The following is a 20,559-nucleotide window of genomic DNA, read 5'->3' on the forward strand; positions in this document are numbered from 1 at the left end:
AAACTGTCAAAGCTGTGAAACATTAACTAATCATTCATTTGACAAATTTAGTACAATAATATCTCTTTCAAACAAACACAGAGACGGCAAATAAGGTCTGCCGGGTCTCCCCTCTTCCCCACCTATTCCACTTGGGCGTATATGTTTGCCGTCCGCTCTGCAGATTTCGAATACAAAAAGGGTAATAATTTAGCACGAGGGCCAAATAATTGTGTGATTTCGAGCTCGGCCTAGCTGGAACCTACGAATGCGAGTCCGCCTGCAACTTCTGTTTTGTTACACATAAACCATGTCGCACACATAGCTTAGGGGTGATTTGTCAGGTACTGGGTCTCAAACAGTTTAATCTCACACCTCATTTTATCTGGTCACAGTGAGTATCTGTCCCGCAGGAAACTATGCTGTGGATATTTGAATGGGATTGGAAAAATACCCCTCACTCTTGGGACTATTAATTAAGTCCAATGGTTTCAAGAGGACCTAACATTACGTTGAAAGTGTTTGGTTTGAACAAAACTTGGCAACTTTATGTAGCGACCATACACGGCTTCTATCTTTACTGTTGTCCAGGAATTATATCGAACCAGAGAACAAAGGCCTGTCTGATTTAGCCCACCACACAATTTCTTTAGGTTTTAACAGCACTTTAGTAACATCGACTTTGAGCACTGGATTGCTATCATAGGAGTGGGCCATGGGGCAGAAAATGACAATATAGTTTTTATGTCCTGGACCCAAAAATGAGGGTGCCCTTTCCTATGTAAGATGCCTCACTGCACAGAGGTGTGGGCATAGCAAGCAGACAAGCCTCCTGCTTGCATTGCCCCTTTAACTGCACAGTTATGAGCCAGCTAAGGACTCGTGCAGGGAAAGTGCAGCTGGTGGAGGGCTCAGGTCCCAGTGCTTCCCTCTGTGAATGAGGGTTGAACTTGGCTCTGATCCTGCAGCCACTTTAACCCAGCCGCCAGGCACAAAATGTAGCACATGCCCGCACTGAACATCATCACTGAGGTTGTGCACGTTCAAATGAATGTTAACAACTACATACTTTTTCTGTGAATTTAGTTCTGTGCAAAATGTACTTTTCCCCAATCTGTAAATCGATACCAATATCAGCATATATATATGTATATGTATGCATGGTTGTGGTATTTGTAAAGCGCACATCTAGGTGAAAGGCCTAGTTCTGCGCTTGACACAATGGAACACCGTAGGGCGCCCTACAGTGTCAATGGTGCAGTCAATGAGTGATTGGATGGGTAGATGGGTTCTGACTCTGAGATTGGAGGTGGACTCGTATTGTTTTGCAGTTTGTAGTAAATACACTTTGTGTTACATGTGGAAACATGGACTAGAAATTATTATAGTGATTCAAAAAGCCATTTACAGCCATTAACCTGTGTTTACAACCACAAATGGATCCATTTACAGCTGTCAGCCATCCAAGAGATGTGCAATATGTGTAAAAACAGCGCGGTGTGGGGTGGGGCAAGCAACACGAGGGCGGGGGACATGGGTGTGGGGAAACAACAGACAGATAGAGGAGGGTGGGGTAGGTGGGAACTATGGACTGCAGGGGAAGGGCAGGGATGGGGGAAACAAGCAACGGACAGTGTGAGGAGAGTGGGGGTTAAACAAACAACAGACAGCAGTAGGAGGGCGAGGGAACAAGCAACGGACATCAAGATAAGGGCGGGGGTGGTATGGTGAAACAAACTATGGGCAGTGGGAGGAGGGCAGCGGTTTGGGGGAATAGACCGCAGCCGAAGAGCAAGGCCAGCAACACAAGTGTGCTGCAGGGGAGAATGGAGAGACAAGGGGGAGGGGCGGGCAGACCGTACAGTGCTACACACTCTTATGGAGTGCATGGGCACAAAGTTTTCAAAATTATATGGAGCAGAGCGTGGGCAGTGGAAGGGCAATGGCCGCAGACAGGAAGCCGTGCTAGGTCCATGCTCCACGGCAGCAACAGAAAACCTGTAAAGAATGCAGGAGGAGGAGTTGAGCAGTCAGCAGGAAGCAGGAAGGGTGACCAGTAAGAAGCTAGGAAACAAGAGTGACGTGGAAGGCAACCAGAAGTAACGAATGGATGGATTCTACGCTAGTTTTCAGGCGTTTTTTAAACTAAACAATAGTTTTTGCTGACAGCGCATGTGCGCTGTAGATGAAACCTAAAAAACACCTCACATCAGGCTGCAGTTACCGAATACAGTGTTGCCTTGTGTATAGTTCCGTTTTGGGAAAATAGCCGCTGTCACGGTATATCTCCAGTACTACACGTGGAAAGCTATGACAGGTCAACTTCCCAAACGTACACCATAAGTCACACATTTACCCTTGTTCATGGAAGTATGTCATGTGAGTGTTGGAGCTGTGTAAATGTGAGTGTTTTTGCTTTTTGTTTTTATGAAATGACTCGTATGTTTTCCAGGTCGATGGAGGCAGCTTTTAATCTGGTTCATATACATCATAAGTTCTCTAATAAGTACAAATTATTAAGAGTTTCGGAAAAGGAATCATTAATGTCCAGTATATGGGGTCTCAACTTCAAAAGACACTGTTTCTGTTCTATTGACGTAAAAGGGACATGAAAAGACCACTGTGAGCGTGCACTCCTATTTCTGCAAGCGTGAAATACTCAGAAGGCGAAACCTCTTTCCCTCTTCAGTGCTAACAGCACAAAAGCACACTTGGCAAATGGACAGCGCAGGCCCGGTGCCAGCGGCATATGGTTTCCTGCGTGGGACTTCGTGGCACAGTGTTTACTTACAGCTCTCTACAATGCACAAGATTGCATCACACTTCTGTACACACTTAAGGATGCCGATCTGTACACATTTGTTTTGTGTATATAAACGATAATATACACCATGGATACTTAACTCAAACGTACAGCAACACACTGAAGAACTGCAGTAAGATGTTGACATTCTTTGAATCGGGCCACACCTAGGCTAGGGTAGAAAAGAGGTTGCTGCAAGAGAGCCCGGCCCACAGCAGGCTTGACATGTGCCCACATGGCATGAGTGACACCTTCCACTACTCTGGCTTTTTAGACAGCAGCAGTTTGCATTCTGGGAACTGTAGTTTCGACTTGTCCACTTTACCTGGGAGCCTAGCACATAGAACATAACAAGGTCAGCGTCATATATTATCTCAGAGTTATACCAAATAAGTGAAATGAACATCACAGTTAAGTTGTGTGGAGGTAAGCGTTGAGAGGAGTGGGAGGGACGGACACAGGCACAGTGATTAAATGGGATGCCACTTGATGGGAGGGAGTGAGCGTGGGATTTTTACCCAGTTTACATGCTATTTTTGCAAATTCAGGCTTGGTTTCTTAGATGCACCGCACCACAAACACCTACTTTTTAGGTTAAAATCACATTAAAACTTGCTCCACAAAGCCTTAACCCGATGCCACTGTCCTCCTCGTGTGTCCTCTACAAGTGACTGACGAACAGCAAGGTGGAGTAGAGTATAGGTTCAGTTATTATTACAGAGGTGCATTTCACACAAACCTATTTTTCAGATAATCAGTAGGCAAAAACACAGCGTTTAGTGAGAATGAGAGGTATTATTTTAAGCATGTTTGCCATTCCCCTGGCTTTTCAGAAATAAATACATTTCATATACCCATGCTCTTGTAAGAAATATGGCCTCTTTGGAAATTGTGTATTTTACTACTTCCAAAATTATGAAATGTTGAAACAACACAGGTGAAAACCCAGTAGCAACCATCGATTCACCATGGTACTTTGAATAGACACACTCAGATCGGAGCACACACACTGACAAATATCCACCCTTGATACCATAGATGACACAGTTTTACTTTATCCCCTCAAGAAGAGTTCTTCACTTCAAACCTCATTTAACCCTTTTCTGATGATTATTATCTACTGATTCTGTGCTTTTCTTTCTCTAGTTTCCCATGCAGGTATTCTTTCTTACATGCTTGCTTTGTCGCACTGCTATTATATACCATGATACTCCCTTTAGTTAATAAGCACTATTTACCTTTGTCACACACTTCCTTGAATTTCATAGGTAGCACAGTGATTTTAAGGTACCAAAGTCATATGCTCTTCAACTGGGTGGTGTTGCCCTGTAAGAAATGGGGTTTCTGGTTGGCTAGGGTATGCACCAGAGCCAGGCAGACCCCATCACTCTAGTTAGGGTAACTGATACACATGTGGGTGGCAAAACCAGTGCGCAAGCCCACTAGTATCATTTGATTTACAAGCCCTGGCACACACCGTGCATTTTACTAGGGATTTACCAGTAAATCAAATATGCCAATCATTGATAACCAATCAGATATATAATTTACAGAGAGCATGTGCACTTTAGCACTGATCGACAGTGGTAAAGTTCCCAGATTCCTATAGCCAACGAAAACTGGGTCAGTAAAATAGGAGGCAAAAGGCAAGGCAATAAACCTGCAAAAAGGGCCAGGTCTAACAAGCCATTAAAGGAAATACGCAAGTCTAAACAAATTGGCTTGTTTTCAGGTTTTTGTGGTGCTCTATGTGGGAGGTTGCCACTCCATATCAGAAAAGGAGATTGAAACAAAAATAATGTTGTCACAAACCTAAGTATTGTCCACCTGCATTCCATCCAAACCCACACTGGGTAAATGAGAGCAGGGCACGTTATTCTCAGAAAGAACACTCAAGGAAGTCACTGAGAACAAAGTGTGTGCCTCTCCAAGTCAGCAGCACACATATATCTGGCTGACTACTTATGCTTTAAGTTTTCAGTGGGAGAGGTACACACAAAAATATGTTATGATCTACAATTTCATGAGAAGCAAGAAGGCCAATAACAAATAACTGAGAAAGAATGTTGAGTGCTAGAGTGAAGCCTGACAAACAAGAAAACTGCCGGAATCATGAAGCAGTTTTTTAATATCAACAAGGGCATCCATTTTCGTTAGTTTTATAGTTGTTATTGTTATTTAGTATTTGTATAGAACACAGTTTGCCTTGGTTGTCTGGGGTCCGATTTTCCAAGTGTTTCCCTTATAGGACAGTGCTTGACTTGGATGATTTGTGGAGTTGTGAGGTTAATAAGGTGTGTATATCAGTTGTAATAAATTGTAAAGTTGTTGGTTGGCGAGACTGGAGGGTTGAACAAAATTGCGCATTTAGTTCCTTGGCTGATGACCACTGCTCTACAAACATATAAATGTGATGAGTAGAGGACAGTAGCAAGGGCTCTTGGTAAGCAATAACTTTGTTGGAAACAGTTGACGAGTTACACCTTTAACTCCTTTCAAAAAGATCTTATTACCAACATGTTGACCAACGAGTTGTAAAGTATGCTTTTCCCGCAGGTAGAACAGACTTACAACTCTAACAGGATTTTTATACTGATGTGGAGTATTAGAAGGGTTAGTAATGATATGGAAAGATGTTGAATTGCCCTTGGTTGAAACTGATACAGTCAACAACGAAATTCTACATCACATCCAACAGGGAAGGAACTATGATATTCACTGATATATTCACTGTATTTTTGCAACACTTTCAACAAGTATCAAGTAAAGAACACCAATTCTGTTATCTGTGGTTGTTCATAGTATGGACACCCAATCCAATGATTAGTCTTATTTTGTGCTATGAAGTTACTAAATAGTTAAAATATTGAGGAGTTTTAATAGCTGATATGACTAAGCATTTCCATATTGCCTATGATTTGATGTATTTATAGTTTTTCTATCACAGGGTCAGAACACTTTAAGTGTTAAAGAAATGTATAGGAAAAAAAACATTCTGTACTGGAGGCAAACACAGTCAGTTGTTGAGATTGAGGGGCAAGTGCAGTGCCCCTCTCAAGCATTCTGGCATGTAAGAACCCTGTCAAAAGTGCTATTGGTTGGGACCTTGTTATCAGATCCCATTCCGGGGGTCAGAGGGTAGCCTGGGGCTAGTGGGCTTTAAACATGGTGTTGAAGTTTTGGCAATGTGTCCTAGGGTTCTGTCCTACTATTGTGCTGCAAACTGGACTAAGTACAACCTTTACTGCACTTGACTCTCAAGGAAGTGAGGGCAAAGATGAATACCATTTTAGGCAGAAAGGCTGCCCAGAACCTTTGCACCAATTGGAAAATAAAGTAAGGCATGAAGGTTTCACTAACAGTGCCAGCAGCTCAGCGACACGGTGTGCAGAAGTGATTGCAATAAGGAAATCTGTCTTAATGGTCAAATGCCACAATGGTCGATTATGTATGGGCATGACAGAGGTGAGGACCAAGTTAAGGTTGCAGCATGATAAATGGTTTCAGGCCAATCATGGGCTAAGAAATTGAGAAAAAGCATTACAAAAGGTGACTAAAAGAGGGAAGGCTAGTCGTGCAAAGTGCAATAGGGCCGACTTGTGAACTTTAACTTGCCCATTGCAAAGCTTTCTGTTTCAATGACAAAACCATAACACATCTGCAAATGTATCCTTCAAGGAATCGAGATGGTCCCCATAAAAAGGCATAAACGTCTCCCGCCATCCTAAATAGATGGACTTCATCGACGGATGTCTGGCTGCCAGAAGCACATCCGCCACATCAGACAGCAAGTAAAACTGTTCAGTTGCCACTGTTTAATCTCTTTCAATGGAGGATTAGGTTGTAGAGATTCTGATTCTGGACCCTACCCTGCTGCTGCTGAGATGATAGGTCCTTTTGAAGAGGCAACCAGACGAGAGAGCAAATGTTTATGTTCAAGTGATACAGGTAGCACACTCTCCTGGCACTATCCAGTGATATCAAGATCACTTAGTTTCTGTCTGTCCTCAATTTTTTTTTAATTGAAGGCACGATGGGTAATGGGAACGTTTATATGAGACCAGTGTCCCATTACAGATAAAAATGCACCTCCTAAGGGCCTACCTGGTGGAAACTCCAGGGCCCAGTAGTCGTGACACTGCACATTCTCGTTGGTGGCAAAAAAGAAAAAAGATCCAGCCATGGTAGACCCCACTGGATGAAGCTGTCTTAAGCTGCTCTGTGAGGAAGACTCCATGTGTGACCCGCCAGATGCTGTCTGCTCAGTCTAACCTCTCTGGCATTCAGAGACAATGTCAGGAGATGCGCTGCGAGAAAAATCCCTACTATTCAAGCTGGCACCAAAAGCACAGGGCCTCCTGGTTCAGGCCCAAGACTACACTGTGCCCTGCTTATTACAGTATTTACTACATGGTAGCAGTGTTGCTTGTGAGAACCTGCACCAGCCTACCTTTGATTGTCTGTAGAAAGGCTTTCAAGCAAAATGACTAGAAGAACCAACAGATTGAAGTCGGGCTGGTGCTCGTTGGGAGACCTCAGATCTCTAATTTCACCTCTCCCAGGTTATGACCACCCAACAAGGAGACAATGTATCTGGCACTACTGTGAGTTTAGGGCGGGGAATGGTGAACGGTCCTCACAAGCCAGGTTGGTGTTTGCTTGCCACCGCTGAAGAGCACAGGCCATCTCCTCCGGGTTACGAATGGTGTTGAACCAACTACCGCAATGCTGAAGCCACTCACCCAGAAAGGTTCTGCTATAGGGCCCACAAGCTACCACTGGAAATGAAGATATCAGGGTCAATTGGTATCAACACAACAGATTTCGAGGACCACATTAATATCATGATTCCAGTCAAGCTCCTTGAGGTTATTCAGTTTGCACTCAGCGCTATACATCAAAAGTCACTCACGCATGTGAAGTGCTGGGAACATGATCAACTCATTCTTAACAAGCACTGGTAAAGCCAATAGCTCTTGCCTATTAGACATACTGGCTTTGCCAATCTTTTTTTTGCAATGTTGTGCAGCATTGTGGCTGCTGGGCAGCATAGCTACATAATGTGGTGTGTCTACATAATGACATGCTTTTATTTTTATTATTTACTGGTCTGGGATGGACCAGTAACTAAAAGAGAATGGAAATTCGCTGTTTTGTAATGCAGAGCAATTGGGAGAATAGGTGAGGGGGAAGCAACACTGTGGGTGAGGGGAGAAGCTACATGGTGGGAGGGAAGAGAAGCAACATGAGTGAAAGAGAGCAACATAAACCAGGGAGAGGGAGGAAAACACACATTAGCAAGAGAACTCCACATGAGTGTGGGTGGGTGGAGAGAAACACATGAACGTGAAAGAGTAACATTAGGGCGGAGAAAAGCACATGGGGAAGATAGCTGGAAAACACCTGCTCTTTCATGGAGTGGTTCAACCAAAAAAAAGTTCCTTTAAGCAGATAGTGGAAGGATAGAAACCAGGGATTATAATCATCAAAGTTTTGTGCCACCCTTGCGCCATGCAAGGTAATGCAAAGGCAACGCAAAAAAACCTAGATGAGTTTTACCAAGCCACACACAAGCTCACATAGCGTGGCCCTTTCATTCTTGGTAAAACTGGAGTAAACATGGCAGCGAAACCCGCTGCTTTCCGTTACTCTGTCCCAGTTATGGGTTCCATGGGTGGATGCGTGGGTGTTCCCACGCATCCACCCATGGATTTTGGTGCATTCCCAGATTTACCATGAGTGGTAGACCTGGGAATGCCTCAAAATGCTACGCCTTCCCAGGCGAGGTGAGGAGAAACATTTTTCTTTTATCCTCGTTTTTAACTCTTTCTACATATGCTGCATTCTACAGCACATGTAGAAAGAGGAAAAAGCCTCAAAGGATTGTTTTTGTGCACAAAAACAATCTTACCTGCAATGCAGGCACCCTTGCACCATGGTGCCAAGGTGTCTATGTTGGCGGTAGGCAGCCAAAGTTGCACCAGCGCAAGGAGAGAGCAGGAATACGCCATCACAATAGACCTGGCGCATTCCTGCTCTGTCCCTTTCACTCAGCAAGGCGTATTGCAGCGTTGGGAGAAAAAAGTATATATTTGGTCCCTGGGAATCAAAGAGATGGTAAAGAGGCTATGCTCCATGGGAGGGACAAACTAATGATTCACATGTTGGGACACAATGATAAACAGGAAAAAGAGAGTAACAGTGAAGTCAACCAATGACAGGCAATGGCTGGACACCAAGCCCTTCTATGTTCTTATCAAGCCCACAATATGTCTTTCTCAACCAGACAGCACTAGCTGTACTCGACCTAGAGATGGACCCGACCAACGATGGCCTATTTACTTTGCTTCTGGGCAATGCACTGAGGTGAACACACACAAAAATGGCTACCTGTTGAATATGGCACAGCAGGGAAAACATTTTGTTTTCCTGAATTACACGCTTGTGTGAATACTCCACCCAATCGGTTTTGCGTGGCAATCTGATGCCTTCCCCACTGCGGGGCAGGATGCAACAGGACTGCCAAGCAAGACCTACAAAACCGGCTAATTAGCGGCGCTGATTGTGTTTGTTTTGGAACCATTTACTGACAAAAGAATGTGTCACCCTGATTAGTGAGGGAAGGGTAGGTAATGTTTGTGTATTCAAAGCCAGGTGAGTGCATAATCCAGGTATTCAACGCGTTTGCTTAAGGACTGACACAAATGAACACCGTGCAAACAACCTGGCCCAAGGAAACGGCCAGCCCTTTCAGGAGGGTCGACTGGTGCCTCGCATTGTCCCGGAAAGAAAACCCGAGTGAAAAAGTAAAAATCACCTTTCAAAACCTGGGCCATCCTTCACAAGCTAAAGAGCAACTGCAAACAACCCTCAGACCGCGGGGACGTTTCTGTGAAAGGGCTTTTCCACTCAATCAGGTGACGTGGGGAGAGCGCGGCTCTGGGAGCCGCTGAGACTGTGTGTTTACTGCAGCCCTTCACGCTCCAGAAATGACGAGCTAGAAAAGGCACAAGGATGAGGTAAAGACAACACGACCTTCAAGCGGTCACTTAAATCAATGGAGAGGGGGCAGTGCCGTGCGTGGCGGGGCCCCGAGGCCTCTGAGGAGAAACAAAGTACCACTGCCCTTAAAACCAGGTCGCCGTGTTGTTCGCTCATCGTTCCAGTGACCCGGAACCAGATTTAAGGCCAAGGGCAGTTACTGATTGTGAGACTGTAAAACAAACGCAAATGTCACCTTTAACACAGAAAAAAAACAATATTAACTACACCTTGTGAAAATGATTAACTATTGTGGCATTGACCCTTCAGAGGATTATAATTATGGCAGATGTTGAAGCCCTGGTGACAACAAGAAAGAGCCCTCTGTTTCCCATATTTATACATATTGGGCGCTTTAAATGGAAAAAAAATAAGTGCAGGTACTCAGCAAAGGGAGCAGTGGACTGGTGGTGGAGTTTAGGGCGGGCTTAAGGGCATTGATAAGGGCAGGACAGGACTATGTTTTTGACCTTTCTAAGCTCTGTATGCAAGAAATTTGCATGCATTGTAAGAATGTCTGATGTATCCGTTCATGAGTTACTAAACTAATACCCATTTATATAGCACTTACTAATAAGTGTGTAGTATTAACACAAGGAATCTCTTTTCAGCAATATTAGAATAACAAAATATTGCGGGAAAACAGCAAGGTTCTAAATGTATGCTTTGCAGTTTGCTTGCATCTCCTTGATGGAGGATCATATGTCACTAAGCCTATATGACAAGGATGTTAACTTGTGACCAGCAGGTAACAGACGGATCTCTTCAACAAAAACAATAACCAATTGAGCTATCTCTATATCATACATGATATGCATGTTTTATACTGTGCTTTTCAGAAGGCACCTTGGCCTGCCATGCAATTTTATGCTGAGTTGAACCATTGATTAGAATGCACAGAGAACTTTCCAGGAAGTACATTCACTTCGTGAGTTATTATAATTGGATTATTCACTGGACTAGGTGATATTTGAACTTCAGCCTGTTGTGAAGAGTTAGACAAGGTAGAATATAGTTATCACATCTGCCTTGTTATCAAAACAAAGCAAAGCTGGCAAGCTAAGCAAAACTTACAAAACACTTTAAAGGCCCAAAATTTCCTCCACGCCTAGTCCAAAAGAGGCAACATTCTGAGCAGAAGTTCGGCCTATTAACTCTCATGCTCCTGAAGGGGATGATCACCAGTCAAGCCAAGGCCCTAATAAGCCTGGAACTCTGCACATGTTTGGGTGAAACATAAATCACAAGGTAGTGTCCTCAAAGAACAAGTGCAATCCAACACACCCATTACCATTCTGTCTTTACCCCCTCTTTTCGATCCTAGAGTCCTTTGCTATTTCTTGTTAACCGTGAGGTGGCATCCTCCTTCCCTCCTCCCAAACAGTTTCACTTTCCTTTTTTTAGTAGGGAATGAGATTTAAGGCAATTTGACCTTCTCCAATGCAAAAATCTGAATGCTAAATTAATTGTGTTTATTTATGTGACTAAATAAGAGTAAAAATCATATACCTCCAATCTTTGTTCAAATTCTATGCATGTTTGTACAACCAGGATACGAATTCTTAACCTCTTTGGTCCTGCTGTATTTAGCAATTTCTAGAGGGTGATTAGCGACAGAAAAATGTTTCAAATGTGGTTTGCAATTTGGCAGTCACTAGCTAACAAATGTTACTGACTCAAATCCATGTTAGGATTAATTCTAGCAGTAACATTGCCTGGCTCAAGAACCATCTCTCTATCGTCCATAAGCTTAAAAGTGTAAGGCCCACCTCAAGATGAACAAAATGAAGTTAGAGCTCGTACATGAGCTCACACTTCACCCAGGAAGCAACATTAGGGCCCTGTACTCGCTCTATGAAATGAAAGCGGACTGCTTCATACCTCAACAGCACAGACCAGTTCCTGCGATTCCAAATCAACACCTTCTCTAGCACCAGGAAAGATATCTCACACTAGACAAAAATCGTCTGGTATCAATTGTGTCTACTCTGCAAAGTGGAACTTTTCCTCTCAGAAGACGGCATTAGAACAGATGTCCAGGTGCTGTTCCTGACACCCCTAAGAAATGGTCTTGATTGTGTAGCATTCCTAAAGACAGTTTCAGGAAGACTGACAGTATAACATATCGCCACCTGCAACATCTTAAAGACGTGTTGCATTACCTGCAAAGATATTAAAGATGGCACCCACATTAACGTGTCACCAAAATGAGATCATCAGAAGGAAGGCACAAGACCCACAGTAGAGGAATCACCTGATTAGACACCAAGAAATTAAATTACAGTATTCTAACTCATTTTATATTGTGCACACCTTACAATTATGTGAACTCCTGAGCACTGAGGCAGTAGAATGAAAAAAAAACACCAGGTCTTTGCTTCCTAAACTCCAATGGTGTGTAAGACAATTTTAGTAAAAATCTGCAAAGTGTCATTTCTCCTCTGCTTCAGAAAAAAAACCTCAGACTCAAATTTCCAAACAAAATCTTTTTGATGTGGTACTCATTGTTACGTCTATATGAAAGGTGTCCCCTCAACTGTCTAGATTAATGCGCCTACCCTAAACAGCACTTTCTCCCTGGAGTGGCTCCTACTGGTCGGGGGTGGTGGGGCGGGGAGGGTAATACGTGCGGTGAAATGAAGAAGGAAAAAAAAAAACCACTCACCTGGCTATGGCTGGCCGCCGCCTCTCCTCCGTCCTCTTCGTATCGTCTTCCTGTCTGGATTCCAGCAGCAGGAAGCACCCAGGCTCCCAGGCTCCCCTGAACCAATCACAACGCTGCAATGCAGCATTGTAATTGGTCTGAGGGCTGTGGTTCAGCGCTCAGATGGGGAATAGGAGCCTGGGCATTTCCTCCACTCAGGCTTTAATGCATCCTGGCTGGCAAACATGCAAAGTGCACATGAATGTTTGGCCGGCCTGAGACTGAGTGTGCATACCACTACTCCCCCTGGCCCCTGCTTTGCCAGCAGAAGAGCTCCGCCCACATCAGGAAACCAAAAGCTAAAATGATATTGACGTTGGTTATTATCATTTTAGTCTTCCTTTAACTACTGCTCGCAGAGCGGTGAGGCGCCGCTCCTCCGCCTTACCGGAGGAGCCGCTGCTGCTTCCTCCATCCTCACACCTCCCACCCCCCTCAGACTGCACCCCTGCCTGATGTATGCAGCTCCATTGCTTTTATGTAGATTTTCGCAGGGGGATTGGGCAAACAATGGGGATATTACAAACATTTTTCTGCAGATTCAGAGAATAACCAGGTTCTGAGGGACACAGGTTTACCCCACTGACATTTAGCGATGATTCAGAGAATATGGCATAGTCAACAGAGTACAGCGCTGCAGACAGACTGAAAACGCTAAGCAGAGAGAACTGCCAGTCATCCCTGATATGGGACTCTATCTCCTGCAACTTTACATCTTTATCATTCCCACAAGTCATCATCCCGCCTCTACTTCCATATTCATTCATCACCTTCCACCCTGTGACCAAGTAGGAGCTGTCCGTCCCCTTTGCTCAGTTACATGTGTAAAACAGCCCTGGTCAATATCTGACAAAATGTTAAATATCCTTGGTGGAAAACAAAAATGGTGTCCTGCTGGCAGACACATCATTCTGAGTGCGTATTTGTGATGACGTGGGCATGCATGCTTCATGAACGTCTGCAGAATGACCCGGACACCACTTTTTAAATTTAAGAAACCAAGTTGGCGGATGATACTTGGCTCTGTAATTTATGAAAAAGAAAATCTAATTAGCGCAAAAGTGTCTTTTGAGAATTCAAAGCGGTCTGGCAGCAAATGGCAGCGGCCAGGCCCGCCATAAAAAAATAAATGGACAGGGAGGGTAGGCGGTGATAGTGGGTGGGTGGCAGGTAGGGGACAAGCAATGGGGTGGGGTTTGGGGGGGCAAGGGAGCAAAAGAAGCAGACAAAAGGGCTTTGTAGTAAGCTGTGGATAAGCAGCAAATGACAGCTGCCGGGCTGTCAAAAACTTTTTAATTGAAAACCTTATTTTTAAGGGTGACAAAGGGGGGCATAGGGAATACTGGAGTGAGTGGCAGGAAGGTGAAGGAGAAACAACTTGAAGTAACTGATAGGAGCAAAAACACAACAAGAGACAACAGGAACACATGCGCTCTCATTTAATTCTAAATGAAAAAGATAAAAGTAGTTACCTAAATGTGAGCAGAGGAAGGCTACAAAGTCAGCCAGTCAAAATGATGGTAAAGATAATATGCTCCAGTGGAGGGACAAACACAAGAAGGCAAGGCATCAAACAGGAAGCACGCAAATTAGAGTGACAATAAAGCCAACCAGTTGTAAGGAATGGGCTGGCACGAAGACCACTATAGGTTCTTGGTATGGTCCAGAAGAGGCTATCACCTGCTTAGAGCAGGAAGCTGTCTCTAGGCCATACCAAAAAAAGACTTGTGATCCAGAAAAACAAGACGCATGATTGGGCCTTCGACAATGACAGGATAGAGGGAGAGAAAGCTGGGTTCAGTACAACATTGAATTGGAACATCATCACCTATTTAGTGTTTGGCAATAATCCATCCAATATAAAGGCATTTTGGGGCACAATGAAATACATCTAGCTAACCAGCTGGTCTCCTAAAACAGAAATGTATGGCACCACGGATGACAATTTAATGCGGTTATTAATTTGCTAATTGCAAGAAGGCACAAAAATATCGGTTTAGGATCCCATGTCATATTTATAAACATCCATCTTTAATACCACACCTGCTTGTGGACGTGTCCTCGAAGGGGTAAAGAATTTCGCCGTTGTTGCAAATCTCACAGATGAAACCCTTTTGGCTACAAAGGCTGCAGTTGTACACATGCGAGGTGGCAAACTTGATCGCCTTCCCCAGGAAAGGAGCCAATTTACCGTCAACTACCTGGAAAAGACAAGGAAGAGAACGAACAAAGTGTGAACATTCCTGTGGGAGATTGCGTGGATTAAGGGCTTGGCCAAGAGTCAGGAAGCCCTTCTTTCTCAGCCCGATGTTCTTAGTTCAAATCGTGCTCAGAATAAAAGTTATTCTCTTTATTATTATTACAATTTTCTACAAATATTTGAAATCTTTAGTTTTTGCTTAAAAGAGTGGAGGAAATGCGAAATCTAGTTCTGGAGAAATTAATGAGAGCCAATTCTTTATAAAAAGGCAGGTGACGTCAGGAAAGATTCTGTGACATTACAGGATAGAGGCAGCGTGTCTACAGTTTTACCTAAGCACAGATAGAAGTTGTAGAGCTGAAAGTGGCATGTATTTTTCTAACACATTTTGCATAATTTGTGGCTGAAAACACTTTTTCGATCACTAACCATTTTACACAGATAAAGATTTGTTTTTCAATTTTCTCTAGAAATTCGACTGCCTCCTCTTTACCGAGACGCGTAAACCGTGCTGCCGGTTTAGTTTATTCCATTATCCAACATTGTTCCAGAATCAGAGAAATATAGGATTTATCTCACATGTGTGCAAAAAAAAGTGTAAAGAATAGTCCACAAATAGGCTCGATCGGGCACGACATAGGGGATTTAGCACGTGAAACAAAGAAAAAGCTCAGGGCAATGACTGGCCGGGTACATTTTGAGATGACTCCTGGATTGCAAACGATTCATACAATGTGTACTGGGACAGTACTTGTCTACTCCGTAGCAGTGACCCTGAAGGAGAAATCTAAATATTGGAGCATTCAACAAGGTATGTATCGAGCAAAACCATGGTTACCACTGGGACTTATTACACCCAGCTGTCACACCACAATTATGTGATATTAGGAATTATAAATAGTGAATTTTATTGGGACATGATCGTCTCCTTGTAATTCTGACATGACACTAAACAAACGACCAAACTAAACAATAAGTACATATATATGACTAGGAATCTATGCAATATATAGGGCGCCTTACAGTCAGCAGATGTAATATTTGCAGCCCGTGGTTTACCATGGTATGCGTTTTGAAAGCAATCCTACAGCAAACACCAGTTTGAAGGGAGTTCAGCCAGGAATTTCTTTAATTTCAGCTGGAATGACAGCTCCAGAGCTCCGAGGGACAGGTTACCTTTATCGTAAGAGGATTAGTTATAAAGAAGGATTGTGTTTGTGCTCTGGTGGTGAACCTGGTAGCCACAAATAACAGTGGTTGTATTGTGAAGTATCTTACAGAACAAGGTTACGCCATCTTCAGCGCGTACCAGAGGTGAGCTGGGGTGCTACACCTTGTTTCACAGAGAACTGGCAAAGCATGACAGCTACAGCGACCAGCTCCTAAGCACAGGAAGAGTTTCAATAGGTGTCTGGGGACCTCTATGCGCTTGCTGTGGCCATCCAAGGGGTTGAGATTAGTTTGATGAATGTGCATGTCTGTATAATCACACAGAGCAATGGAATCTGGGCAAAACAGAGAGGAACACCAGAATATATATATATAAAAAAAAGAAGATCTCAGGGTTCCATGAAATTGGACACCTGCCAAGCTATTATTTCACTTACACCATTAGAACTCCGACAGGCACCCCGGAAATATGGGAAAAGCCAACATTGTGCCTTATTCATTAATGAATATTCCACTGGGTGGTAATGGTGAAACTATACTATTCAACATGTTTGACCATAAGATATATGTATGTTTGTATCTGTGTATGTAGTACTTCTTTAGCGCAAATCCAGCCAAAAAGCAGACATGATCATTAATTACATCAACATAACCTTTCCAGCACACTAATGCTGAACGCATTCATGAATCATACAAGACATGAATTAAATCTTTTCATTCCATTCCTCCACAAAAAACTCTATGGAACACATTTTAAAAAAATGTTGTGTATACTGGCTAAAACACACAACTCTCTCTTACGTCATTGCACTTTCTAATTCTTAAAGATCACTTAAGTGGGTTGTCCATTCACTAAAAAGATCCATCTTACTTGTATCGTTACAATAAATCCTCTCACATGATAGTTAAACCACTGATTTGTCTGCACAGGAGTTTCAAGGCAGGTAGGTTCATACTGCAGCAGGTGCCATAGATATTCTAGAAGTTAGAAACAAATAGTCTGTAAGAACGTCTACGATGCAATACAGACTTTTCAAAGGCCTATTTAGTAACACGTTGGTCTTTTCACTAACTTATTCTTAAAGTGCTCATGGTGAAAGTTGGTTTCAAACGTGTTATAGTGTACTAGAAATTGTCAGACAGAATCTAGGGTGAGTTTTAGGTAGTTTACCAACAAGGTCTGAAAGGTCTGTAGTACTTTGGGTGACTTCACTAGTAGTATAGTTCAAAAAGAACATTTCTGTAAAGGCCTGTGTGCATCTCACTGCATTTTATGGCTGGACTCCGCCATCACGTATCATCAAAACCAACCCAAAAAGACGAGCTAATAAAACAAGCATTTGCAATGCAATAGGTCTCACATTAGGAAAGTTTGAGCTATTGGTATTGTAAATGACATATTTTGTATTTATGTTTTGTTTTTGAAAATATCGAAATTAATAGCTTTGTCATTTACAATGCCAATAGTTATAACTTTCGCAAATGTGACACCTGTAGCATTTGTGATGCAATATGTGTTGTATTTACGTGACTTAGATGTATTGATATTACAAATACCAATGGCTTTTAATTTTTTTCCAATAATTAATACTTAAATAAAAGTTATTGCAATTTATAATGGCAATAGCTTAAAGTTTTGTAAATAACTTTTGTGAAGATTATGTTCAGTGCATTTTATTGTGACAAAAATACAAGAACAGTAGTGAAATATTAACATTTTTGTTACATTTGAAATAAAGCTTGAAACATTGAGAGAACATATTTGAACCAGGTGTTGTTGAATGGTTGCACAGATTGATGCTGTTGTGGCGCTGAGTGATGTGTTGGCTAACGAGTGATACTGTGGCGTTCAGTGATGCTGTGGTAGCGTATAGTGATGTTGTGGTGCCCCTGAGTGATGCTGTGGTGGTGTGGAGTGATGCTGTATGCTATGCTATGTTTTGTTTTGCTATCCTATGTTTTGTTTTGTTATGCTATGCTATGTTTTGCGATCCTGTGCTTTGATGTGTTATGCTATGCTATGCTGTGTTTTGTTATGCTATGCTATGTTTTGTTATGCTATGTTTTGTTATGCTATGTTTTGTTATGCTATGTTTTGTTTTATTATGCTATGCTTTGTTTTGCTATGCTATGTTTTGTTATGCTATGCTATGTTTTGTTGTTTTTGGTATGCTATGTTTTGCTATGCTATTATTTTTTGTATTGCTATGCTATGTTTGTTGTGTTTTGTTAAAGTATGCTATGTGAGTGAGGGTGAGGGGGTGTGAGGGTGAGGGGGCGTGAGGGAGTGGTTGGGTGAGGGTGTGTGAGGGTGAGAGGGTGTGAGGGGGTGAGGTTGTGTGAGGGTTAGGGGGGTGAGGTTGTGTGAGGGTGAGGGTGTGTGAGGGTGAGTGAGGGTGTGTGAGGGGTTGTGAGGGTAAGGGGGGTGGGGTGTGAGGTCTGTGAGGGTGTGAGGGTGAGGGGGTATGAGGGTGAGGGGGTGTGAGGGTGAGGGGTGTGTGAGGGTGAGGGTGTGTGTGAGGGTGAGGGGTGCGAGGGTGTGAGGGTGAGGGGGTGTGAGGGTGTGTGAGGGAGAGGGTGTGGGGTTGTGAGGGTGAGGATGAGGATGTGAGGGTGTGAGGGTGAGATGGTGTGAGGGGGAGGGTGATGGGGTGAGGGTGAAAGGGTGAGGTTGTGTGAGGGTGAGAGTGTATGAGGGTGAGGGTGTGTGAGGGTGAGAGGGTGTGTGAGGGTGAGGGTGGGTGAGGGGGTGTGACGGTGTGAGGGGGGCCGAGGGGGTGAGAGGGTGTGTGAGGGTGAGAGGGTGTATGAGGGTGAGAGGGTAAGTGAGGGTGTGGGGGTGTGAGGGTGAGAGGGGGTGTGAGGGTGAGAGGGTGTGTGAGGGTGAGAGGGCATGTGAGGGTGAGAGTGTGAGGGAGGGTGAGTGGGTGTGAGAGTGAGGATGTGTGAGGGTGTGCAGGTGTAGGGTTGTGAGGGGGTGTGAGGGTGAGGGTGTGTGTGAGGGTGAGAGGGTGTGTGAGGGTGAGGGGGGTGTGAGGGTGAGGGGGGGTGTGGGTGAGGGTGTGTGAGGGTGAGAGGGTGTGTGAGGGTGAGGGTGGGTGAGGGGGTGTGACGGTGTGAGGGGGGCCGAGGGGGTGAGAGGGTGTGTGAGGGTGAGAGGGTGTGTGAGGGTGAGAGGGTAAGTGAGGGTGTGGGGGTGTGAGGGTGAGAGGGAGTGTGAGGGTGAGAGGGTGTGTGAGGGTGAGAGGGCATGTGAGGGTGAGAGGGCATGTGAGGGTGAGAGTGTGAGTGAGGGTGAGGGAGGGTGAGGGGGTGTGAGAGTGAGGATGTGTGAGGGTGTGCAGGTGTAGGGTTGTGAGGGGGTGTGAGGGTGAGGGGGTATGTGAGGGTGAGAGGGTGTGTGAGGGTGAGGGGGGTGTGAGGGTGAGGGGGGTGAGGGTGAGGGGGGGTGAGGGGATGTGCGGGTGAGGGGATGTGAGGATGAGGGGGTGTGAGGTTGAGAGGGGATGCATGGTAGGCTTTCACTTTCGTCCAGAAAAGAAACCGAGAAAGGTGCAGAGAACGGCAAACAAAACACTGCTTCCCCGCGAATTGGATGCAAAAAAAACCAAGCTCTCGGCATTGCTGTAGCGCGGGAGCTCATTCCTTTGAAGTCTGATGCCAAGGCTCAGACAAATGGTGGTTTGCGATGCGCACGCGGGGGAGCGGCAGCCTTTGAAGTCTGATGCCGAGGCACAGACAAATGGTGGTGTGTCTCGTGGCTGGCTCTGTGCACGAGCATAGCTCACATGAACTGTACGCGGTCCGCAGTTTGGTAGACTTTTTGAACCGCTTACTATAAATCGATGTGCAGACGGGGGAGCGGCAGCCTTTGAAGTCCGATGCCTAGGTACAGACAAATGGTGGTGTGTCTCGTGGCTGGCTCTGTGCAAGCGCATGGCTCACATGAACTGTACGCGATCCGCAGTTTGGTAGACTTTTTGAACCGCTTACTATACATCTCGCCGATTTATTCCTGCGGGTATAATAGGCGAGACCTAAAAAGGTTAGAGTACTGTACAGGGCAAAATGATTTGGGTAGCAAGTTTGCTTTTTGCATTTATGCTTTTGGAAAACTACATAGAAAACACATTTACTTCATTTGAAAGAGGAAAAATTAAAATAAGTTAAGCGATCAAATTCATAAGCACAGAGGGACCAATTCACAGAGAGCCTCCACGCTGATGACGGAGGCCCCGCAGTTGTGGTGGGACCTTGGTACTACAGTTACTGTGGGGTCTCTGCCATGAGTGCAACGGCCTTTTGTGAATTGGGCCCAAATTTATGTTTGCATAGACAATTAAGGATGGCGAAATTAATGCATAAAGACTGGAGTCTTTTAGTGTGTATAATTGATCTGTTCAGTGTTTTGACCTTGAAGTGTGGCTGTGAGGAAAAAAGAGGGCCCCCTGTGGGAAACATCCTTTACAACGCAACTTTTACCACGCAGTGCTATTACAACGCAGGTTTTACAACGAAAACCATTACAACGCATTGCGCTGGGGGGCTCTCTAGGATAGGGAATAGATTTAATTTACTATCCAACACCTTCCCTAGTGTCCACGTGAGTTGGAATAGTAAATTAAACTATTCACTATCCAGCACCCCAAAGCGCTATGCGTT

General features: G+C 44.2%; 1 protein-coding gene across 2 annotated transcripts in view; it reads right to left on the minus strand.

Annotated features, from left to right (window-relative positions):
* Positions 1 to 20,559, minus strand: part of PLEKHM3 (pleckstrin homology domain containing M3) — a 496,850-nt gene that overhangs the window by 44,866 nt on the left and 431,425 nt on the right. For both annotated transcript variants that reach the window (XM_086955333.1, XM_086955334.1), the window contains one exon: positions 14,571 to 14,728. In XM_086955333.1, coding sequence (XP_086811459.1) covers positions 14,571 to 14,728 — 158 coding nt within the window. The remainder of the gene's footprint in view (positions 1 to 14,570; positions 14,729 to 20,559) is intronic.

This window comes from Lissotriton vulgaris, chromosome 2_1, assembly GCF_964263255.1.
Source record: "Lissotriton vulgaris chromosome 2_1, aLisVul1.2, whole genome shotgun sequence".
Classification (NCBI taxonomy): Eukaryota; Metazoa; Chordata; class Amphibia; order Caudata; family Salamandridae; genus Lissotriton; species Lissotriton vulgaris.